The following is a 21,749-nucleotide window of genomic DNA, read 5'->3' on the forward strand; positions in this document are numbered from 1 at the left end:
CTCTCCAGAGAACCTTGGACAGTTCCTCTCTCATGCTACTGGAATTTCCTTTACTCCGCTGAAATACCGACACATCGGCTTCTGATTCTCAAATTTCACAGTGAACTCAGTCATGTTGTGATCACTGCCTCCTAAGGGCTCCTTCACTTAATAATCAGCCATTTTATTTCTTCTACCAAAGTGCACGACCATAAATTTCCCAACACTGTATTCCATCTGCCGTTTCTTTGCTCGTTCTACAAGTCTGTCTAAGACTTTCTGCAGCCTCTCTACTTCTCAAAAACAGGTTAAGTGCCAGCAGGCTGGGCTGTCTGAGGGTCATGGGGTACGGGTGAAAGGGACCACGAGGGGAAGGTTCACTCTGAGGGTCATGGGGTACGGGTGAAAGGGACCACGAGGGGAAGCTTCACTCTGAGGGTCATGGGGTACGGGTGAAAGGGACCACGAGGGGAAGCTTCACTCTGAGGGTCATGGGGTACGGGTGAAAGGGACCATGAGGGGAAGCTTCACTCTGAGGGTCATGGGGTACGGGTGAAAGGGACCATGAGGGGAAGCTTCACTCTGAGGGTCATGGGGTACGGGTGAAAGGGACCACGAGGGGAAGCTTCACTCTGAGGGTCATGGGGTACGGGTGAAAGGGACCACGAGGGGAAGCTTCACTCTGAGGGTCATGGGGTACGGGTGAAAGGGACCATGAGGGGAAGCTTCACTCTGAGGGTCATGGGGTACGGGTGAAAGGGACCATGAGGGGAAGCTTCACTCTGAGGGTCATGGGGTACGGGTGAAAGGGACCACGAGGGGAAGGTTCACTCTGAGGGTCATGGGGTACGGGTGAAAGGGACCACGAGGGGAAGGTTCACTCTGAGGGTCATGGGGTACGGGTGAAAGGGACCACGAGGGGAAGCTTCACTCAGAGGGTCATGGGGTACGGGTGAAAGGGACCACGAGGGGAAGCTTCACTCAGAGGGTCATGGGGTACGGGTGAAAGGGACCACGAGGGGAAGCTTCACTCTGAGGGTCATGGGGTACGGGTGAAAGGGACCATGAGGGGAAGGTTCACTCTGAGGGTCATGGGGTACGGGTGAAAGGGACCACGAGGGGAAGCTTCACTCTGAGGGTCATGGGGTACGGGTGAAAGGGACCACGAGGGGAAGCTTCACTCAGAGGGTCATGGGGTACGGGTGAAAGGGACCACGAGGGGAAGCTTCACTCTGAGGGTCATGGGGTACGGGTGAAAGGGACCACGAGGGGAAGGTTCACTCAGAGGGTCATGGGGTACGGGTGAAAGGGACCACGAGGGGAAGCTTCACTCTGAGGGTCATGGGGTACGGGTGAAAGGGACCACGAGGGGAAGCTTCACTCTGAGGGTCATGGGGTACGGGTGAAAGGGACCACGAGGGGAAGCTTCACTCAGAGGGTCATGGGGTTCGGGTGAAAGGGACCATGAGGGGAAGGTTCACTCTGAGGGTCATGGAACATGGTGCATGCGAGCTTGATTTCAACACTGAAGAGAAATTTGGGTAAGTACAAGGACGGGAGGGGCATGGAGGGTTGTGGTATCGTTGCAGATCAACAGGAGCTGGCAGATTAAATGGTTCAGCTTGGAATAGATGGGCCAAGGGGCTTGTTTTTGTGCTTTTGACTGTTAGACAGGTTGGTGTGAGAGGGAGGGTCTCTGTCTGTGACCCCCTTTGGCCCTTACGCCCCTCCCCGTAACCTCTCAGATGCCCACATTCCTCACTCCTCCCCTGAGGGTCTTTCTCCCTGATTCCTATCACTCACCACCACTCGCTCTCTCCTAGGGCCTGTTACTGGAAAGGGGTGTGGGGCCTCTGCTGCTGGAATGGTGTTGGGGCGGGGGGGGGGGGGGTGCGCGGCCATGCTGGAAATCTGAAGTTGGGTGATAGGTGACCAGGCTGAGTGAGTCTCTCTGTCTCTGTCTCTCTCTCTCGCCTGCAGCCCGGCCGAGGCAGACGGACCGTACAGTGGGGGGACGGACTGTCCGGAACTGCTTCACACGTCCTGTCCGTTGCTGAGAGATGGAGTCGAAGCTGCTGCTTCTGGGATCAGGCCCACTCCTGGGTCTCTTGTGGGGCAAGGGGCTGGGGTTGTTTCTGGCCCCACACCAGGGACCCCGGCTAGTCCTGTGATTAGACGCACAGTGGAGGAGGGTGTCGAGCCTAAGCCTGAGTCTGGGGTCGGCCCCCCAGCTGAGGATGGGGTCAGCCCTGCTAATGGGCCTGGTGTTGTGACTGGCTCCAGTTCCACATCAGGAATCCTGGCTGGCTCTGGACCTGGGCTGGGTCCCACACAGCTGATCCTGGTGGAGGTTGCCCACCCGCCTCCTCCTGGCTTTGGCCTCTTTGATGGGGGTCCCGGTATTCCGGCACCGCAGATCATGGGCCCCCGTAGGAGGGGAAGGGGCCTGCGCAACAGCTTCACCATTCTTGAGAGGTCCCAGGCTTTGGCCTGCTCAGAGAGCAGGGGCCTGCCCGTCATCGACTGGGGTGGGGGTGCTTATGGGGATCCCACTGACTGGGCAGGGCCTGGTCAGGGAGCACAGGGGGATCCCATCCTTGGGGATGAGTCTGGTGAGGAGGGGCTGGGAGAAGAGGCAAGTCAACATCCCACTAACGGAGCAGAGGCTGGAGGAGATCTCACGGAGTCACAAGCTGGCTGGGAGCCCGAGGGAGACCCCACAGATGCACAGGAAGATCCCTGCAGCGGCAATGATTCTGGTCAGGGGAGGCCGGTCTGCCGGCGACTGACGTATGTTATAAAGTCACGTGGGGAAGAGAAAGAGAGCCAGTCCTTGAGGGAGGGAGAGTCCCAGGGTGAGGAGAAGCAGCCCTGGCCCCTAGAGGAGGCAGAGGCCAAAGCTGAGGAGGTGGTGCCTCGAGGAGAGGGGGAAGCGGAGGTCTCTCCCCAGGCTGACAGTCCCAAGTTGACCAGCTTTGCAGAGCAGAAGCAGTTGAGGGAACGGAGGCCGAGGTGGGGGCCGCAGGCGGTTCCGCGGCGGTCAGCAGGCTCCCGGCCGTGCCCAGAATGGGCCCAGGTGCGGCGGGGGCTGGAGCTGAAGCAGGAGGAGATCCGGGCCCGACTGGAGGCCCGTGAGGCCCGGCTGGGCCGTCGCTGGCAAAGCCTGGGCCGCAGGGCCTACTGCCGCCTGCTGAAGCTGGCGGGACGCGGTACTGAGGCCGAGGCCCAGGCCAGGCCTGAAGCCTGGGATAATTCCCTGGCAGCCGCCCAGGCCCAGCTGCAGGAACTGGGGCTGCAGGACGGCCGCAGTGAGTGGGCAGGGACGGGGAGGATCCTGGGGGTGGAAGCAGTGCCAGAGGCAGGGAGGGTGAGCGGGGACTGGGCCCCACAGGAAGCAGCAACAGCAAGCCCCTCCGGGGCGGTGAAGAATCTCAGCACTGCAGCATGGAAACTTCTGCGGAGCAGTGGACAGGAGAGCGGGAGGCCAAAGGTGAGGGCTGGCGGGTGGGTGGGTGGGGAATAGGGCTGCTGTCTTTGAATTGGTTGGGGGTGTCCAGAGGTAGACAGGTGAGGTATTCCTGGTGTGTGGGGAGTGGGCTGAGGGTGGATTTGTCTGTTCCAGATCGAGACCCTCCTGGTGGGGAGTGGGTTGGCCTATCCCGGAGAGGTTTACCTCAGAGAGCGGTTTATTCTAGATCAGCTGAGGGGTCTGTGGACACCAGTTAAAGTCGGGGACGCCTGTTCTGACTCTGTGCCCTCGGAGTGGAGCACAAAGAGCCCCTTCAAAACACCTTAACATTGCGAACCCTGGTGCCCTCCTAAAGTCCTCTCATTTACCCATGCTAGTCCATAAACATAGGAGCTGAGTGAGCTCATTCTGCCCATCGAGCCTGCTCTCTCACGCCATCATGGCCGGTTTATTGTCCCTCTCAACCCCCTGTCTCCTGCCTGCTCCTCGTTACCTGTGACACCCTGACTAATCAAGGACCTACCAACCTCCACTTTAATTATCCCCAACGCCTCGGCCTCGACAGCCATCTGAGGCAATGAATTCCACAGATTCACCACCCTCTGGCTAAAGAAATTCCTCCTCATCTCTGTTCCAAATGGACGTTCCTCTATTCTGAAGCTGTGTCCTCTGGTCCTAGACTCCCCCACTACTGGAAACATCCTCTCCTCATCCACTCTATCTGTGTCCTCTGGTCCTAGACTCCCCCACTATAGGAAACATCTTCTCCACATCCACTCTATCTGTGTCCTCCGGTCCTAGACTCCCCCACTATAGGAAACATCCTCTCCACATCCACTCTATCTGTGTCCTCTGGTTCTAGACTCCCCCACTATAGGAAACATCCTCTCCACATCCACTCTATCTGTGTCCTCTGGTTCTAGACTCCCCCACTATAGGAAACATCCTCTCCACATCCACTCTATCTGTGTCCTCTGGTCCTAGACTCCCCCACTACAGGAAACATCCTCTCCACATCCACTCTATCTGTGTCCTCTGGTCCTAGACTCCCCCACTATAGGAAACATCCTCTCCACATCCACTCTATCTGTGTCCTCTGGTCCGAGACTCCCCCACTATAGGAAACATCCTCTCCACATCCACTCTATCTGTGTCCTCTGGTCCTAGACTCCCCCACTGTAGGAAACATCCTCTCCACATCCACTCTGTCTGTGTCCTCTGGTCCTAGACTCCCCCACTACAGGAAACATCCTCTCCACATCCACTCTATCCAGATCTTTCAATATTCAACAGGTTCCAGTGAGATCCCCGCTTGCACTCCAGTGAGTACAGAGCATTAACCGTTTCATTCCTGAATCTCCTCTGACCCTCTCCAGTGCCATCTCTCCTTTTACTACACAGAGCTGCACACAGTCCTGCCAGTGAGGTCTTACATCCTGCTTATGTCAGTCCTCTCAAGGTGAATGCTAATGTTGCATTTACCTTTCCTCCCAGCGATTCAGCGTCCATCTCCCTCCAAACTGTCCCCATCTGTCTACCTGTTCGAGTGTCCATCGTACCAGTGTCTACCACCACCTCTGGCAGCTTGTTCCAGGTAACCAGCTGACCCTCCTTTCAAAGTCCCCACCTCATCCTACCCCCAGGGTATTCAGCATTTATGTACAGGTAGTGTGGAACTCGCCCTTCTGGCCCAAAGAGCTGCCCTGGCCAGCAACGCGCCTCTCTACTAACCGGTCCGTCTTGTGGGGAAGCCAGGGCACCTGGGAGAACCTCCTTCTCTGCGTGTAATAGTCCGTCCGTCGCTGGAAAACGCTGCCGGCTGTTAAATACAGTGTGCGCGGTGATTCCGCCACGTCAGTGAACTAACCCTGCAGCTGGGGCCACTGCCCGCTTCAGACCTCCGTGAGCGGGATGTGAGAAAGGGGAAAACGCAGGGAATGTGGGACGACTTAGCTCGAAGCTGGGCTGTCCCCTTGCTCTTGCTGGCAAATGTCCGCCGGCATGAAGATGATCTGTACTTGCCTGCGCCTGAGCCAGTGAGAGAACGTCTGTGCCCTCACTCTCGGACACGGCCACTTCGGGCTGACAGGAGTTGGCGATCTCAGGCAATGGCGGTATCTATCCACATAATTGAGAGCTTTAGCAGTTGTTCACTGAGTTTATGTTTGGCAAAGTGCAGACCGTTTTATCTACCGAGGGAGTTTACTGGTGGTTGTACGTGCCCCCTACCCCTCTGCTATTGTTCCACAGCACCATCTGTGACTTTCAAACAAAACAGCCCGATGCTGTCTTCTTTACTGCAGGTGATTTAACCCAAAGACTTGATTCCGCCAGCTTCTGGAGGAGACCTGGTTTACACTGACACACCACCTCAGACCACTCATCTGTACTGTTAATCCCAGCGTGCAAACCAGTGGTAAACAAGGTGACAACCTGGTCTGAGGAAGCAACCCCTGCAGAACAGGACTGCTTTCATCGTTCAGCAGGCTGCTGCCCATGGGAGGGGTACGTGGATTCAGCGACCGAGGGCAAATCAGAAGCCATGTTCGTGCCAGGCTGCGGGATTGTGATGGGAACTGAGGGCAAATCAGAAGCCATGTTCGTGCCAGGCTGCGGGATTGTGATGGGAACTGAGGGCAAATCAGAAGCCATGTTCGTGCCAGGCTGCGGGATTGTGATGGGAACTGAGGGCAAATCAGAAGCCATGTTCGTGCCAGGCTGCGGGATTGTGATGGGAACTGAGGGCAAATCAGAAGCCATGTTCGTGCCAGGCTGCGGGATTGTGATGGGAACTGAGGGCAAATCAGAAGCCATGTTCGTGCCAGGCTGCGGGATTGTGATGGGAACTGAGGGCAAATCAGAAGCCATGTTCGTGCCAGGCTGCGGGATTGTGATGCTGCTTTCAGATCGGGAGATGCGATAGTTGTCAGGAAAGCAGGAGCTGTGTTTCCCCACTCCCCAGGAAGGTGAAAAGGGAGCATTCTCAAAGCTGCTCAGGGGCTCAATAATACACCATGCCAGGTTCTGAAAGTCTGCACAGCCCAACTGATTCAACATCTCTCCGGAACTGTCCGTGCCCCCTCAGGCGGCGACCATCATTCCACTGCCAGAGGTGACTCGTCCGCTGGTCAGCCATTATGAAATGCTTTGACAACCTGTCTTGGAGCACATTAAGAGTTTCTCCTGGCTACACCAGACTTATCACTCAAATCGGTCCTGGGATGATGCAGAGCCTCTGCCCTGCCCCACATGGAATACGGGGTCTCTTACGCCAGGCTGCTGTTTATCGCTTTCAGTTTGGCATTCAAGAGCATCATACCCAGAACCTGGTGGGGGGAGTGTCCTCGCTGGGTCTCAACACCTCCCTCTGCAACTGGACACTGGCCTTCTCCACAGTCAGTCAATGTCTCTGGTCCCATTCCCCAGGACCACGTCACAGGATCCAGCTCAAACTGGATGACACAGCACGATGACAAGGCGGAGTACAGAGAGGAAGCGGAGCGGCTGGTGGATCAGTGTGCGAATGTGGAGAAGACACGGGAAATCACTGCAGATGAACCGTCCGCCTCTGCGAGTACATGGCTCCTCCGTGGAGAGAGTTAAGTTCCTGGGAGTTCACATGACTGGTGACCTCACCTGGTCCTCAGCATCACCTCCCTGAACGAGGAGACAGCCTCCCCCTCCTGAGCAGCTGAGAGGATCGTAGGGGTCTCCCTTGGGCACATTTATCTGCGTACGCAGAGCCCTTGGTATCATTAATGAACCCGCTCATCCATCCAGCTTCCTCCTTGACTTTCTACCATCAGGCAGGAGACTCCGATGCAGCAAAACAAGAACGGTCACGATGGCAAACAGTTTCTTCTCTCAGGCCGTTAGGTTTCTGCGCATTGTATTCAACGTGTCACTGCGTAATCTGTTCCGTACCTAACAGTAATTAATATTAATGCCCTTTAGTTTGTGTGTAGATTTTATCCGTACCTTCACAAGTTGTCGTCTGTTATGTGTACCACTGTGTGTTGCACCCTGGTTTGGAGAAACATCGTCTCATTTCTGTGTACATGATGTGTTTCTATACGTTATATACATGTATAGAGTTAAATGACAGTGAGTTGACCAGATCAAGGACACCAGAAATTTTTTGTGGTCTTTTGATGTTTGTGGTTACCGTTAGTGATTGTGGTGTAATGGACTATGTTATATGAAACATTGATGGTTTATAGACCCTGCCCGACCTGCTGAATTCTCCTGCATTTTCTGTGTGTTGCTCTGAATTTCCCACATCATCTGCTGTTCCTATCTCCCTCTTTGCATTTGCAACTTACTTAGTTGCCTGCTGAAAATATTCAGTAGATGGGACGTCCCCTGCACAAAGTAACAAGTCATACGAGCCTAATTATTGAAAATATTCAGTAGATGGGACGTCCCCTGCACAAAGTAACAAGTCATACGAGCCTAATTAGGCCATTCAGCCATTAAGTCTGCTCTGCCCCACCATTATGTCTGATTCATTGTCCCTCTCAACCCCACTCCCCGGCCCTCTCCCCGTAACCTTTGACGGCCTGACTAATCAAAAACCTATCAACCTCTGCTTTAGGTAGACTTTGAGACGGGTGGTCCTGGGTTCGAATCCCGCTGGCTCCTTACACACTTCTCACCCCCACTCCCCGGCGTCCCCGTAACCTTGACCTTGCCGGCCACTGGTATGACAGTACCTGCACCAGACTTCAAGACGGGTGGTCCTGGCTCCTTACACACTTCCCACCCATGCTGGGTTGCACTAACCACTCAGCCTCAAAAAGACCGATGAATGCTAAAGAATTGGCAAAGCTGTAGCCCGATGTGTCACACTGCGCGGACAAGAACAACAATAACTCGGCCTCCACAGCCGTCTGAGGCAATGAATTCCACAGATTCACCACCCTCTGGCTAACGAAATTCCTCCTCATCTCTGTTCTAAGTTGACGCCCCTCTATTCTCTATCCTGAACTCCCCCACTATTGGAAACATCCTCTCCCTATCCGCTCTATCCGTGTTCAATGAGATCCCCCTCACTCTTCTGAGCCCCAGTGAGTACAGGCCCAGAGTCCTCAGACACTCCTTGTACATTAACCCTCTCATTCTTGTGCAGACTCCCCAATGCCAGCACACCTTTCCCTTGAGATAAAGGGCCAGAAACTGCCGGTCTAACCCATGCCTGCCAGAAAAACAAACCCTTCAATACTTCTGCCTTTCTCGGGCTGTCCCCGTGTGTTATCCTCGTGGTTGGGTAGGGAGTCGTCGATATGGGAGGGGTGGCGTCTCGAGGTTGGAGGGTGTGACTTACCCTCCACTGTCTCCCTCTCCAGGTGGATCCTCCGGACCGGCTGCGACCCTCGTCCCTTGACCCCAGCGGTGACCGTAGTCTCCCGACTGGCCAGCAGGAGGCAACGCCGAGGCAGAGACGCGGGGAGAGCCGGTGGGTCTTCTGTCCCCTCTGCAGCTGGTGGCAAGGTGGGGGGAGGGTGGAATTAGAGGACATGGAGGCAGAGGGGAGGGTAGGTGTTGGGGACAAAAAGTGGATGAGATGGGATATTGGAGGGCAGAGGGTGGGGGACAGGATGGTGAGGAGTGGAGAAGGTTGGGATGGAATTAAAGGGTGAGGAGAGGAAGGGGAGGGTTCATGTTTGGTGGGCAAAGGTGGGCGTGGAAGAGAGGGGTGGGAGAGGGAGGTGGGGTGGGACCACGGTCTGGTGTCCCTCTCTGATAGACGTCTTCCCCCTGCTGTCTAGACGGGAGCGTCTGCTGACTCGGCCCAGAGCGGACGGGGATGGTGATCGCAGCGGTGGCTCGGTGCTGCCCCCTGCTGAGCCGACAGGTAAGAGGCCCCCACACCTCGCTCACCGGATTCCTGCACCCAAGTGAACCCCACTCCTCACCCGCCCTGAGCACTGCCCAGGTGAGTGTGGACACCCTCACCCAAGGGTGTGGAGGGCCTGATTTTGGGGCCATGACTGCGGGCAGAGTCCTGACGATTGGCGTGAGACTGGCGGTGTGGCGCCCTGCTGTTCAACAGGGGCAACGGATTATCCTGGTTTCCGGAAGAGTTTGCAGATGGCGAGGAATTTCTTTAGCCAGAGGGTGGAATTTATCGCCGTGGAGGCCAAGTCGTTTAAGACAGATACTTATTATCCCAAAGAGAGTTACAGTAGCATTACAAGTGCAGAGATACTAATATTAGACGGAAAGTAGAAAGAATAAGAAATAAGTTACCACAGTCTAACGGGGGGGGGGGGGGGGGTCATCACTTCCCCAGCTATGGGTTGACTCATGGCCAACGGTGTCTCAGAGAGTGTTTAAGAGACTCTTGGCATGTGGATGATGGAGAAAGGGTTCGATGGTTAAAAGTTCAGCAATATCGTGAGCGGAAGAGCTGGCAAAATGAACCAGAGTCACCAGTGAAGTCTGTGGTTGTGGAGTAGCACAGCCTATATTACAATAAGAATATGTAAAAAAAACAATCGCTAATATAAAAAGTGATTACGGGTTCACTGTCCGTTCAGCAAGCTGACGGCAGAGGGGAAGAAGCTGTTCCTGAATTGTTGAGAGTGCCTTGGTGGCATTGAGAAGAGGGTATGTTCAGGTTGAGGGGGTGGTCTTTGTCTCGGGGGGGGGCGGGGGGGAAGGGGGTGTCTGTGCCAGTGAATGGTGGATTTGATCTCTGTTCTCAATCCCCCCCAGGTCTGCGGCTGTACAAGGAGCCAAGCTCCAAGTCGAACCGACTGATCCTACACAATGCGTTGACCCACTGTTGCCTGGCTGGAAGGGTCAACGAGGTGCAGCGGACCCGCGTAATCCAGGTAAGGGGCAAGCAGAGATAGATACCCCTCCCCTTTTGCTCCGACCCAGCACCCAGTCCCTCAAACCAATCCCGAATCCCCTTTCTCCCAAACTTCCTCCTCGGACCCGCACCATCCAGCTGAGGGCCAGCATGCCCCTTGGGTCTTCCTGAGTGTCGGGGGTCCGGGGTGGGTCACATACCTCTGATTGTAAACTACCCCCCCACCCCGCAGTGTCAGGGGTCCGGGGTGGGTTTGGTGGGTCACATTCCTCTGATTGTAGGCCCCCCCCGCAGTGTTGGGGGTCCGGGGTGGGTTTGGTGGGTCACATACCTCTGATTGTAGGCCCCCCCCGCAGTGTCGAGGGTCCGGGGTGGGTTTGGTGGGTCACATACCTCTGATTGTAGGCCCCCCCCCCCGCAGTGTCGGGGGTCCGGGGTGGGTTTGGTGGGTCATATACCTATGATTGTAGGCCCCCCCCCCGCAGTCGGGGGTCCGGGGTGGGTTTGGTGGGTCACATACCTCTGATTGTAGGCCCCCCCCGCAGTGTCGAGGGTCCGGGGTGGGCTTGGTGGGTCACATACCTCTGATTGTAGGCCCCCCCCCCCCCGCAGTGTCGGGGGTCCGGGGTGGGTTTGGTGGGTCATATACCTATGATTGTAGGCCCCCCCCCGCAGTCGGGGGTCCGGGGTGGGTTTGGTGGGTCACATACCTCTGATTGTAGGCCCCCCCCCGCAGTGTCGGGGGTCCGGGGTGGGTTTGGGGGAGTTGTCACTGTCTGCCTGACGGATTTCGGGTCCTGGGCATCGCAGTCTCTGACCACCGCAGTGTCGGGGGTCTGGGGAGGGTTTGGTGGGTCACCCCGCAGTGTCGGGGGTCCGGGGGAGTTGTCACTGTCTGCCTGAGGGATTTCGGGTCCTGGGCATCACAGTCTCTGACCACCACAGTGTCGGGGGTCTGGGGAGGGTTTGGGGGAGTTGTCACTGTCTACCTGAAGGATTTCGGGTCCTGGGCATCGCAGTCTCTGACCACCGCAGTGTCGGGGGTCTGGGGAGGGTTTGGTGGGTCACCCCGCAGTGTTGGGGGTCCGGGGGAGTTGTCACTGTCTGCCTGACGGATTTCGGGTCCTGGGCATCGCAGTCTCTGACCACTGCCTCACTGCCTCCCCCCCACAGGAGCTGGCGAGCTGCGAGCATGCCCAATGCTTGATTCTGTTCCGGGACCAGCACTGTCAGTTCCGCGCCCTCTACTCGCTGAGCAGCGATTCCCTGCACATCCAGCGGCTGTGGGGCATCGGACCCCGGCACATCCACACTGACATGATTGACCGTCTCTACAAGTACAACTCCGATCGGAAGCAGTTCCATCCCATCCCCTCCAGGATCATCTCGCCCAATGTCGATGCGCTCACCATTCACGGTCACCTGTGGTCAGCCAGGAAGAAATCTGCCCTGGGCAGCGAGCGCAGGTGAGCACTGCCCAGACTGGCAGCTTTGTCCAGCCAACGTGCCTTTAACTTGTGGGTGTCAGAGACTCACCTTATTTATTTTAACATCAAAATCAGCCTGAAGAAATACAGCATGACATCTAAAAACTGGGAAGACATTGCACTCGTTAGCTTGAAGAGGGAGATTAACCTCTGCTGTGCCGCGGAAAGGAGAGGCCAGACAACAGACCCAACCACTAACCACAGACTCCACTTTTACCCACAGCGCTCCGGAGTGCGTGGATCCCGGACTGGCCTCCGGAGCCTCGTACTCCCATCACCTCCTGTTCACTTACAGCTCTTGTCTTGTTCCTCTGCCCCCTCCCCATGAATGATTCTCTAGCAGGTAACACAACACTCCCCACGTTTACCAGCTCTCCCAGTGGGCTGGGAGCCTGCTGCCCTGCCGTGGGAGTTGAGCACTCTTCCTGCCTGAACCGCCAGTGAGGGGACGCACTGCAAACTCCACTCCATGTAGCTCTGGTACTGCCGGCAATTGTCTTGTTCCAACTGTGCAAGGTTTCTTTTAAACATTTAATAAATTCCTGAATGTTGAGACTTGGCTACGTTTTATTTCCTCATGTTGCAGAGTCGCTGCCGGTTGCAAGGACGTGGTGTGTAACACATCGTTTCCTCTACACTGGAGTGGTGTCAGTGAACCCCGAGCTGTGTCTCGTTTCCTCTACACTGGAGTGGTGTCAGTGAACCCCGAGCTGTGTCTCGTTTCCTCTACACTGGAGTGGTGTCAGTGAACCCCGAGCTGTGTCTCGTTTCCTCTACACTGGAGTGGTGTCAGTGAACCCCGAGCTGTGTCTCGTTTCCTCTACACTGGAGTGGTGTCAGTGAACCCCGAGCTGTGTCTCGTTTCCTCTACACTGGAGTGGTGTCAGTGAACCCCGAGCTGTGTCTCGTTTCCATGCTGCAGCGACAACTCGTGTTCTGTCTGACAGCAAAACATACATTTCTCCAACCTCCATTAATTTCTCATCCGTTCCCTTGCTTTTTCTATTCCCAATTCTGGTTCTCCGCTCACCATCGCCTCCCGTTGGAGGCCATCCACCTTCCCTGTCTCCCATGCTCCAGTCAGATTCATCCTTATGCCCTTCTTCACCTCTTCCCAGCTTCACTCCTGCCCTTCCTGCCCGATAGTGCTGAGTGCAGTGTTGGGGTTTGTCAGTTGAGGGACTGAGTTCCAGAGCCACAAGGTGACTCTATGAAACTCTGCAGTTCACTTCTGGTCCCCGTTACAGAAGGATGTGGACGCTTTTGAACGGGTGCAGAGGAACATCCCAGGACGCTGCCGGATTAGAGAGCATGGCTGATGACGATAAGGCTTATTGAGCGAGCCAGGGCTTTTCTCTTTGGAATGGAGGAACACGAGTGGAGACTTGTAAAGGTGTCCAAGACCTTTTCCAGGGTGGAAATGGCTACTATGGAGTGGGGGGGGGGGGGCAACAATGAGATCCACAGCTGGGAAGATGTGGAGCAAAGGGCAGGACTGGGCATAGAAGTCATGGTCACCCACAGGCAAACCCCGGTTGTGACGATTACTCGTACCACTGGCACTGGACTTTCAAGGTGAGGGAGAAGAACTGCCCCGGTGCAGTAGTTTTTCCCTAACTCTCCTGCACGACTCCGTAAGATACAGGTGTAGAAATGGGCCACTTGGCCCATCGAGCACATTCTGCCTTTCCATCATGACTGATTTATTATCCCTATCCACCCTGTTCTGTCTTCTCACCGTAACCTTTGATGCCCTGACTAATCAAGAACCTATCAACCTCCACTTTGAATATACTTGGCTGATCCCAGATTCCATACAACCTCTGATTTCTCACTGTATCCTTTGATGCCCCAACTGATCAGGAAACTATCAATTTTCGCTTTAAATATATCCACTAGTCTCTGGCTAAAAAAGCTCCTTTCCTCTGTTCTGAAAAGTTGCCGTCAATTTTGAGGCTGTGCCCTCTAGTTCTGGATACCCACCACAGGAAACATCCTCTCCACATCCACCCTATCTAGTCCTTTCAACTAGATTCCCTCCCCTCATTCTTCTGAATTCCAGTGAGTACAGGCCTAAAGCTGCCAAACGCTCCTCATACATTAACCCCTTCATTCCCAGAATCATCCTCATGAATTTCCTCTGGACTCTCTCCAATGTCCACACACCCTTTCTGAGTTAAGGAGTCCAAAACTGTTGACAGGTGCCTCCTGCCTGTCAGCCATTCCTCTGTCCATGCCAGTATTTTTCCTGTAATGCCATAGGATTTTCTTGTTAAGCAGCCTTTTGCCCTCTCTTTTGTTTTTACATTGGCTTTGACTTCCCTTGTCAGCTCATCGGGACGTAGCTGCCCTGCAACCTACTAACTGCCCCGGAAACTCCAGCCACTTCTATTCTGCCATCCCGCCCCACTGTGTCTCCTTCTGATCAACGCTGGTCAGCTTCTCTCTCTCGCCTCCACAATTCCCCTTCCTCACTGAATACTGATAGTGAGACTTCGACTTCACCATGCAGTTTGAGAGAGAAGCTGTCTCCCAAAGCTCCAAAATCAAATCCAGTTTATTACACGCCACTCAATCCAGAATATCTCCTGTCACAGTTTGATACGTCAGACAACTAACATTCCTTACAGAAAAGTTTATTGCTGACCAATGCCACTGCGACTGTGGGAATGAGTCCATCAGCTGCGCCCGGGGGAGATCCCACTCAGCTCCACTGGGAGCTCTCCAAGGGGGTTATTTCCGGAAGCGGTCCAGAGCTGTAGTCGGGCGAGATTCTCTCCGAGCGCTCGCTTGTCGATCCCTCTGGGCCTTCTGTTTCTGTTCCACGCTCTCCCGGATCACTTCCTGAAAAAGGAGAGAGATGGGGAATGTCAGGAAGCCAGCACCAGACTCTGGCAGTCAGTGACACATGGGGTGGCGGGGTGGGGAACGTCACTATGTCCAGTATCTGCCGCCCACGTGAAGCTTGAATCGTAGGGTAGGGAGGTAGAGAGGAATGTTCAGTAGAACTTGCTCAGATTACTCTTGGTCAATCCTTTTCAGGAAGGATGCAGAGTCTTTTGGGAGTGGGCAAAGGAGATGTACCTGAATGCTGCCTGTATTAGAGATAGTTATTATGAGGAAAGGAGTGGGAAGGGGCTTTTCTGTTTGGAATGAAGGAGGCTGAGAGGTGTACAAGACGTGAGGCAGGGGTAGTTTTTTTATCCAGAGTGATGCGTGTCGAACACACTGCCGGGGTGGCTGATACCTTAGGGCAGGGGCCACCAACTTTTTTTTGCACTGCGGACTGGTTTAATATTGACAATATTCTTGCGGACCGGCCGACGTGAGGGATGGGTGGGGTGGTGTTAATCACGACCGGAATACAGCGATATTCAATGGGGTTTCCTTATGTCCAGTCTATTTTGCAATTTAGTTTTCGTGGCTCTCAGCACTTGCTTCTGTCCCACTTGCTCTCGTTTTTTCCGCTTAAAAAACTCAACGGGTTTGTCTCTAAGTGCAGGGTGCTTGGACTCAGGGTGCCGAGGCAGTTTTGAGGGCTTCATTGCCTCATTAGACAGCCTCCGGGCCTGAACTCCAGCCTCCTGCCCGCCCATCGCCAGACGCCTTGGCCAGGTGCAGTTGGTCGTGGGTGGGGTGAGAGGACAAGGTCAGGGCTGGAGGTGTCTGTGCCAGGGCCGCGGTGTTCGCAGTCTGGAGAGAGTGACCAAGCGAGGAGCGCGACAGGGCGCGCCCGCTCCCCTTGTAGGATCTATCAGCGGACAAAAGTTTGGCTGGAGGGATGAGGGATCGCAGCGAGGTAGCTGCTCTGCTACTTACCAAACCCTGAGCCTGAATTGGTCGTCTGAGAATATTTTAGCACCGGGTTCCCCGCGAACATTCGGTGTGCTAAACAGGTTCAGAGGCGGCGCCCATCTGTCCGCGCGCCCCAAGCCGGTAGCAACGGCACTTCTCACATCGGCGAGGCCAACCAGTGGTCCCTGGCACGAGGGTATCTCTGCGTTTAGGTGACTGACGACCTCGCGTGTGTTCAAGTTCAGTAGGGGGCGTGACAGGGAATGAGGAAAGGTGCATATCGTTTCATATCGCCAAAGGGATGATAGAAAATGGAGGGCTGTGTAGGAGGGGAGGGGTAGATTGATTTTAAAGTTAAAAGGTCAGCAGAACATTGTGGGCAGAAGGGTCTGTGTTGTGCTGTGATGTTTCACCTGGAGGCAGGTGGAGGTGAATGAATGTGGGACAGGACAGGTAGAAGGGAAGAATGGCCATCGGCAGCAGGATCGTGCTCCTGAAGGCTGGCCTCATGAGGTGCGAGGAGGTCAGTGAGGTAGGGAGATGCATCAGCAATAGGTCGACTGTTCGGCCCTTCGAGCCTGCTGTCCCAGTGAATCAGTGGCACTGGATGTGGTCCCACCCCGCCCCAGTAATGATCCCTCTTCCTCTCCCAAACAGAAGGGGAACTGCGGTATCCCCACCCTGCCTGGACTGACTGTACCTACCCTGTGGCCCTGGACCACAATTATCCTCCTGCCCTTTACCCCACACTTCCATGCACCCCCTCCCACCCCACAATCTCACCCGCTGCTGGCCCTGGACCACAATTATCCTCCTGCCCTTCACCCCACAGTTCCACGTACCCCCTCCCACCCCACAATCTCACCCGCTGCTGGCCCTGGACCACAATTATCCTCCTGCCCTTCACCCCACAGTTCCACGTACCCCCTCCCACCCCACAATCTCACCCGCTGCTGGCCCTGGACCACAATTATCCTCCTGCCCTTCACCCCACAGTTCCACGTACCCCCTCCCACCCCACAATCTCACCCGCTGCTGGCCCTGGACCACAATTATCCTCCTGCCCTTCACCCCACAGTTCCACGTACCCCCTCCCACCCCACAATCTCACCCGCTGCTGGCCCTGGACCACAATTATCCTCCTGCCCTTCACCCCACAGTTCCACGTACCCCCTCCCACCCCACAATCTCACCCGCTGCTGGCCCTGGACCACAATTATCCTCCTGCCCTTCACCCCACAGTTCCACGTACCCCCTCCCACCCCACAATCTCACCCGCTGCTGGCTCTGGGCCACCAGTTTCTTCCTTCGCTCCACGTGCCCGCTGGAACTCCGGCCCTTTGCTCTCCGGCGTGGCTCGAACTTCACTTTCTCCGTTGGGTCGAAGCCCTGCGGCGGACACAGCACAGTTAGAGAGGGGGGACGGGGAGTGGCCGTGTATCTGAGCTGGGGTTCGTGGTTCAAATCCGGCATCTTCTGCCAGTTCGTACATTCTTTCCTGCGTGCGCACGGGTTCCCTCGCACAGCCCGAAGCCGTACCGGATTGGCCCGTGATTAGGCCAGGGTTCACTGGGCCGGAGGTGAACACACCGAGGGGAGGGTGGGGAAACACAGCGGAGGGGCTGTCAGTGGGGACAGACTGGTGCACGGAGGAAGGGCCAGAAACATCACGAAGGATTCCACACCCTGCTCACGGACCGCCTGTCCCACTCATTCTGGCGGCCACATCACCGACGGGAGCAGCACACAGTGAGCAGGTTTCTCACAGGTCGTTTAAAAGGTGAGCTTCGCGAGTGTTCGGTATCATTCCAACGGCCCAGTCAGTGGCGAGAGAGGAGTAAACAACAAGGGGGGGACAAGCGGAGCGGCCGTTGTTGGGAGTGGGAGTGTCAAGCTTTGGCTCGGAAGAGGCATTGGCTCTCGGTACATTTCTGTTAAAACGCAGAAAACCTGCAGCAAAATACAGGCCCTTCGGCCCACAAAGCTCTGCTGAACATGTCCTTACCTTAGAAGTTACCCATAGCCCTCTATTTTTCTAAGATCAGGAGTCTCTTAAAAGACCCCACTATATCTGCCTCCACCAGATGCCGGACCCAGCACCCTCTGCGTAAAAAACTTACCCCTGGCATCGCCTCTGTACCTACTCCCCAGCACCTTAAAACTCTGCCGGCAGCCCATTCCACGCACTCACCACCCTCTGCGTAAAAAAACTTACCCCTGGCATCGCCTCTGTACCTACCCCCCAGCACCTTAAAACTCTGCCGGCAGCCCATTCCACGCACTCCCCAATTCTCTGAGTAAAAAACTTACCCCTGGCATCGCCTCTGTACCTACTCCCCAGTACCTTAAACCTGTGTCCTCTTGCGTCAACCATTTCAGCCCTGGGAAAAAGCCTCTGACTATCCACATGATCAATGCCTCTCAACATCTTATACACCTCTATCAGGTCATCTCTCATCCTCTGTCACTCCAAGGAGAAAAGGCAGACTTCACTCAACCTATTCTCATAAGGTATGCACCCCAATCCAGGCAACATCCTTGTCAGTCTCCTCTGCGCCCTTTCTATGGTTTCCACATCCTTCCTGTAGTGAGGCGACCAGAACTGAGCACAGTGCTCCAAGTGGGGTCTGACTAGGGTCCTATATAGCTGCAACATTACCTCTCGGCTCCTAAATTCAATACCACGATTAATGAAGGCCAATACACTGTACGCCTTCTTAACCACAGAGTCAACCTGCGCAGCTGCTTTGAGCGTCCTATGGACTCAGACCCTAAGATCCCTCTGACCCTCCACACTGCCAAGAGTCTTACTATTAATACTATATTCTTCCATCACAATTGACCTACCAACTGAACCACTTCACACTTATCTGGGTTGAATTCCATCTGCTACTTCTCAGTCCAGTTTTGCATCCTGTCAATGTCCCACTGTAACCTCTGATCCACAAAGCAATGTCCCCTTGGATCCCATGTCTCCTTACTTTCTCAATAAGCCTTGCATGGGGTACCTTATCAAATGCCTTGCTGAAATCCATATACACTACATCTACTGCTCTTCCTTCATCCTCAAAAAATTCAATCAGGCTGGTAAGGCATGACCTGCCCTTGACAAAGCCATGCTGACTATTCCTAATCATATTATACCTCTCCAAATGTTCATAAATCCTGCCTCTCAGAATCTTCTCCATCAACTTACCAACCACTCTGGTCTATAATTTCCTGGGCTATCTTTACTCCTTTTCTTGAATAAAGGAACAACATATGCAACCCTCCAATCCTCTGGAACCTCTCCCGTCCCCATTGATGATGCAAAGATCATCGCCAGAGGCTCAGCAATCTCCTCCCTCGCCTCCCACAGTAGCCTGGGGTACATTTCATCCAGTCCTGGCGTCTTATCCAACTTGATGCTTTTCAAAAGCTCCAGCACATGCTCTTCCTTAATATCTACATGCTCAAGCTTTTCAGTCCACTGTAAGTCATCCCTATAATCGCCAAGATCCTTTTCCGTAGTGAATACGGAAGCAAAGTATTTATTAAGTACCTTTGCTATCTTTTCCAGTTCCATACACACTTTTCCACTGTCACACTTGATTGGTCCTATTCTCTCACGTCTTTTATCGTCTTGCTCTTCACATACTTGTAGAATGCCTTGCGGTTTTCCTGAATTCTGTCCACCAAGGTCTTCTCATGGCCCCGTCTGGCTCTCCTAATTTCCTTCTTAAGCTCCTTCCTGCTAGCCTTATAATCTTCTAGATCATTACCTAGTTTTTTGAACCTTTCGTAAGCTTTTCTTCTTGACTAGATTTTCAACAGCTTTTGTACACCACGGTTCCTGTACCCTACCATCTTTCCCGTCTCATTGGAATGTACCAATGCAGAACGCCACACAAATATCCCCTGGACATTTGCCACATTTCTTCTGTATATTTCCCTCAGAACATCTGTTCCCAATTGACATGCCAATCGATATTTAGGAAATTAAAATCTCCCACCATGACAGACATGCTTTATTGATCCCGAGGGAAATTGGGTTTCGTTACAGTCGCACCAACCAAGAGTAGAGTAGAAATATATCAATATAAAACCATAAATAATTAAATAATAAGTAAATTATGCCAAGTGGAAAAGTCCAGGACCCGCCTCATGGCTCAGGGTGTCTGACACTCCGAGGGAGGAGTTGTAAAGTTTGATGGCCACAGGTAGGAATGACTTCCTATGACGCTCAGTGTTGCATCTCGGTGGAATGAGTCTCTGGCTGAATGTACTCCTGTGCCTAACCAGTACATTATGGAGTGGATGGGAGTCATTGTCGAAGATGGCATGCAATTTGGACAGCATCCTCTTTTCAGACACCACCGTCAGAGAGTACAGTTCCAACCCACAACATCACTGGCCTGACGAATGAGTTTGTTGATTCTGTTGGTGTCTGCTACCCTCAGCCTGCTGCCCCAGCACACAACAGCAAACATGATAACACTGGCCACCACAGCCTCATAGAACACCCTCAGCACCGGGAGATTAAGACCCCCATTACGACAACCTTGTTATTACTGCATTATTCCAGAATCTGTCTCCCTGTCTGCTCCTCGATGTCCCTGTTACTATTGGGTGGTCTATAAAAAGGACACAGTAGAGTCATTGACCCCTTCCTGTTCCTAACCTCCACCCACAGAGACTCCATAGACAATCCCTCCATGACTTCCTCCTTTTCTGCAGCCGTGACACTATCTCAGATCGACAGTACCATGCCCCCAACTCTTTTGCCTCCCTCCCCGTCCTTTCTGAAACATCTAAAACCGGGCACTCAAAGTAACCATTCCTGCCCCTGAGCCATCCAAGTCTCTGCAATGGCCACCACATCATATCTCCAAGTACTGATCCACACTCTAAGCTCATCCGCTTTGTTCACAACATTCCTTGCATTAAAATAGACACATCTCAAACCATCGGTCTGAGCTCGTCCCTTCTCTATCACCTGCCTATCCTCCCTCTCACACTGTCTCAAAGCTTTCTCTATTTGTGAGCCAACCTCCTCTTCTCCAGTCTCTTCAATTCTGTTCCAACCCCCCCAACAATTCTAGTTTAAACTCTCCCCAGTAGCCTTAGCAAACCTCCCCGCCAGGATATTGGCCGCCTGAGATTCAAGTACAACCCGTCCTTTTTGGACAGGTTACGCCTGCAGAAGAGGTCCCAGTGATCTAGAAATCTGAATCCCTGCCCCATGCTCCAGACCCTCAGCCAGGCATTTATCCTCCACCTCAGTCTATTCCTATTCTCACTGTCGCGTGGTACAGGCAGTAATCCCGAGATTACTACCTTTGCAGTCTTGCTTCTCAACTTCCTTCCCAACTCCCTGTAGTCTGTTTTCAGGACCTCTTCCCTTTTCCTACCAATGTCATTGGTACCAATATGTACCACGACCTCTGGCTGTTTTCCCTCCCACTGCAGGATATCTTGGACACGATCTGAAACATCCCAGACCCTGGCACCTGGGAGGCAAACTACCATCCGAGATTCTTTCCTGCGTCCACAGAATCACCTGTCTGACCCCTGACTATATATAGAGTCCCCTATCACTACTTCCCTCCTCTTCCTTTCCCTACCCTTGTGAGCCACAGAAGTTTCCCTTTGTTCTTACTGCATCTTACTGTAGTTAAAATGGCCTTTGTTTGTTCTTCATGCTAGATGCTGGTGTCCTGGGAGACCCAGCATCTCTCCAGGAACTACATCAGCGTGGTGCAGTCCCCTGAAGACGGTGTTTGGGATCTGGAGCAGCAGCTGGATGACCTTTGGCTTGTACGGGAGAGTGAGGAGATAATCGATCAGAGTTACAGAGAAGCAGTCACCCCGAAGGCAGGTACCTGGGTGACTGTCAGGAGAAGGAATAGGCAGTTAGCACAGAGCACCCCTGTGGCCATTCCCCTCAGTAATGCTAATGCTGTTTTGGATACAGCTGTGGGGAATGATTTCCCAGTGGAATGCCACTGCAACCAGGTTACTGGCGTTGAGCGTAAATCTGTGGTGCAGAATGAAAAGAGGGAGAAGAGCAGAGCAGCAGTGATAGGGGAGTCAACGGTCAGAGGAAGAGACAGGAGATTCTGCGGACGTCAACATGACACCCGGATGGTGTGTTGCCTCCCACGTGCCAGGGTCAGGGAAATCTCGGATCGTGTCCACAACATTTTGGAGAGGGAGGGGGAGC

General features: G+C 54.0%; 2 protein-coding genes across 3 annotated transcripts in view; one reads left to right on the forward strand and one right to left on the reverse strand.

The window, feature by feature from the left end:
- Nucleotides 1-1,946: 1,946 nt before the first annotated feature.
- LOC132389824 (calmodulin-regulated spectrin-associated protein 3-like) lies at nucleotides 1,947-12,305 on the forward strand. The gene is made up of 5 exons (XM_059962386.1): nucleotides 1,947-3,469; nucleotides 8,794-8,903; nucleotides 9,217-9,302; nucleotides 10,166-10,284; nucleotides 11,439-12,305. Exons 1-5 carry the CDS (start codon nucleotides 2,399-2,401, stop codon nucleotides 11,733-11,735), a joined length of 1,683 nt encoding a protein of 560 aa, XP_059818369.1. The 5' UTR covers nucleotides 1,947-2,398; the 3' UTR covers nucleotides 11,736-12,305.
- A 1,986-nt stretch (nucleotides 12,306-14,291) lies between these two features.
- wdr46 (WD repeat domain 46) overlaps nucleotides 14,292-21,749 on the reverse strand; it is a 73,830-nt gene continuing 66,372 nt past the window's right edge. For both annotated transcript variants that reach the window (XM_059962385.1, XM_059962383.1), the window contains exons 15-16: nucleotides 16,823-16,936; nucleotides 14,292-14,596 (exon numbers count right to left, since the gene is read on the reverse strand). In XM_059962385.1, the coding sequence (XP_059818368.1) occupies nucleotides 14,486-14,596; nucleotides 16,823-16,936 (225 nt within the window). In that variant the 3' untranslated portion in view covers nucleotides 14,292-14,485. The remainder of the gene's footprint in view (nucleotides 14,597-16,822; nucleotides 16,937-21,749) is intronic.

Source organism: Hypanus sabinus, unplaced genomic scaffold (assembly GCF_030144855.1).
Source record: "Hypanus sabinus isolate sHypSab1 unplaced genomic scaffold, sHypSab1.hap1 scaffold_670, whole genome shotgun sequence".
In the NCBI taxonomy this organism is placed as follows: Eukaryota; Metazoa; Chordata; class Chondrichthyes; order Myliobatiformes; family Dasyatidae; genus Hypanus; species Hypanus sabinus.

What these genes read in the sequence shown, in the direction of transcription:
- LOC132389824 (XM_059962386.1), top strand. Translation starts at nt 2,399, where the DNA reads ATGGGCCCCCGTAGGAGGGGAAGGGGCCTGCGCAACAGCTTCACCATT. An exon ending in GCCCCCTGCTGAGCCGACAG is followed by an intron (nt 9,303 to 10,165) that starts GTAAGAGGCCCC and finishes AATCCCCCCCAG; the next exon opens with GTCTGCGGCTGTACAAGGAG. An exon ending in AGCGGACCCGCGTAATCCAG is followed by an intron (nt 10,285 to 11,438) that starts GTAAGGGGCAAG and finishes TCCCCCCCACAG; the next exon opens with GAGCTGGCGAGCTGCGAGCA.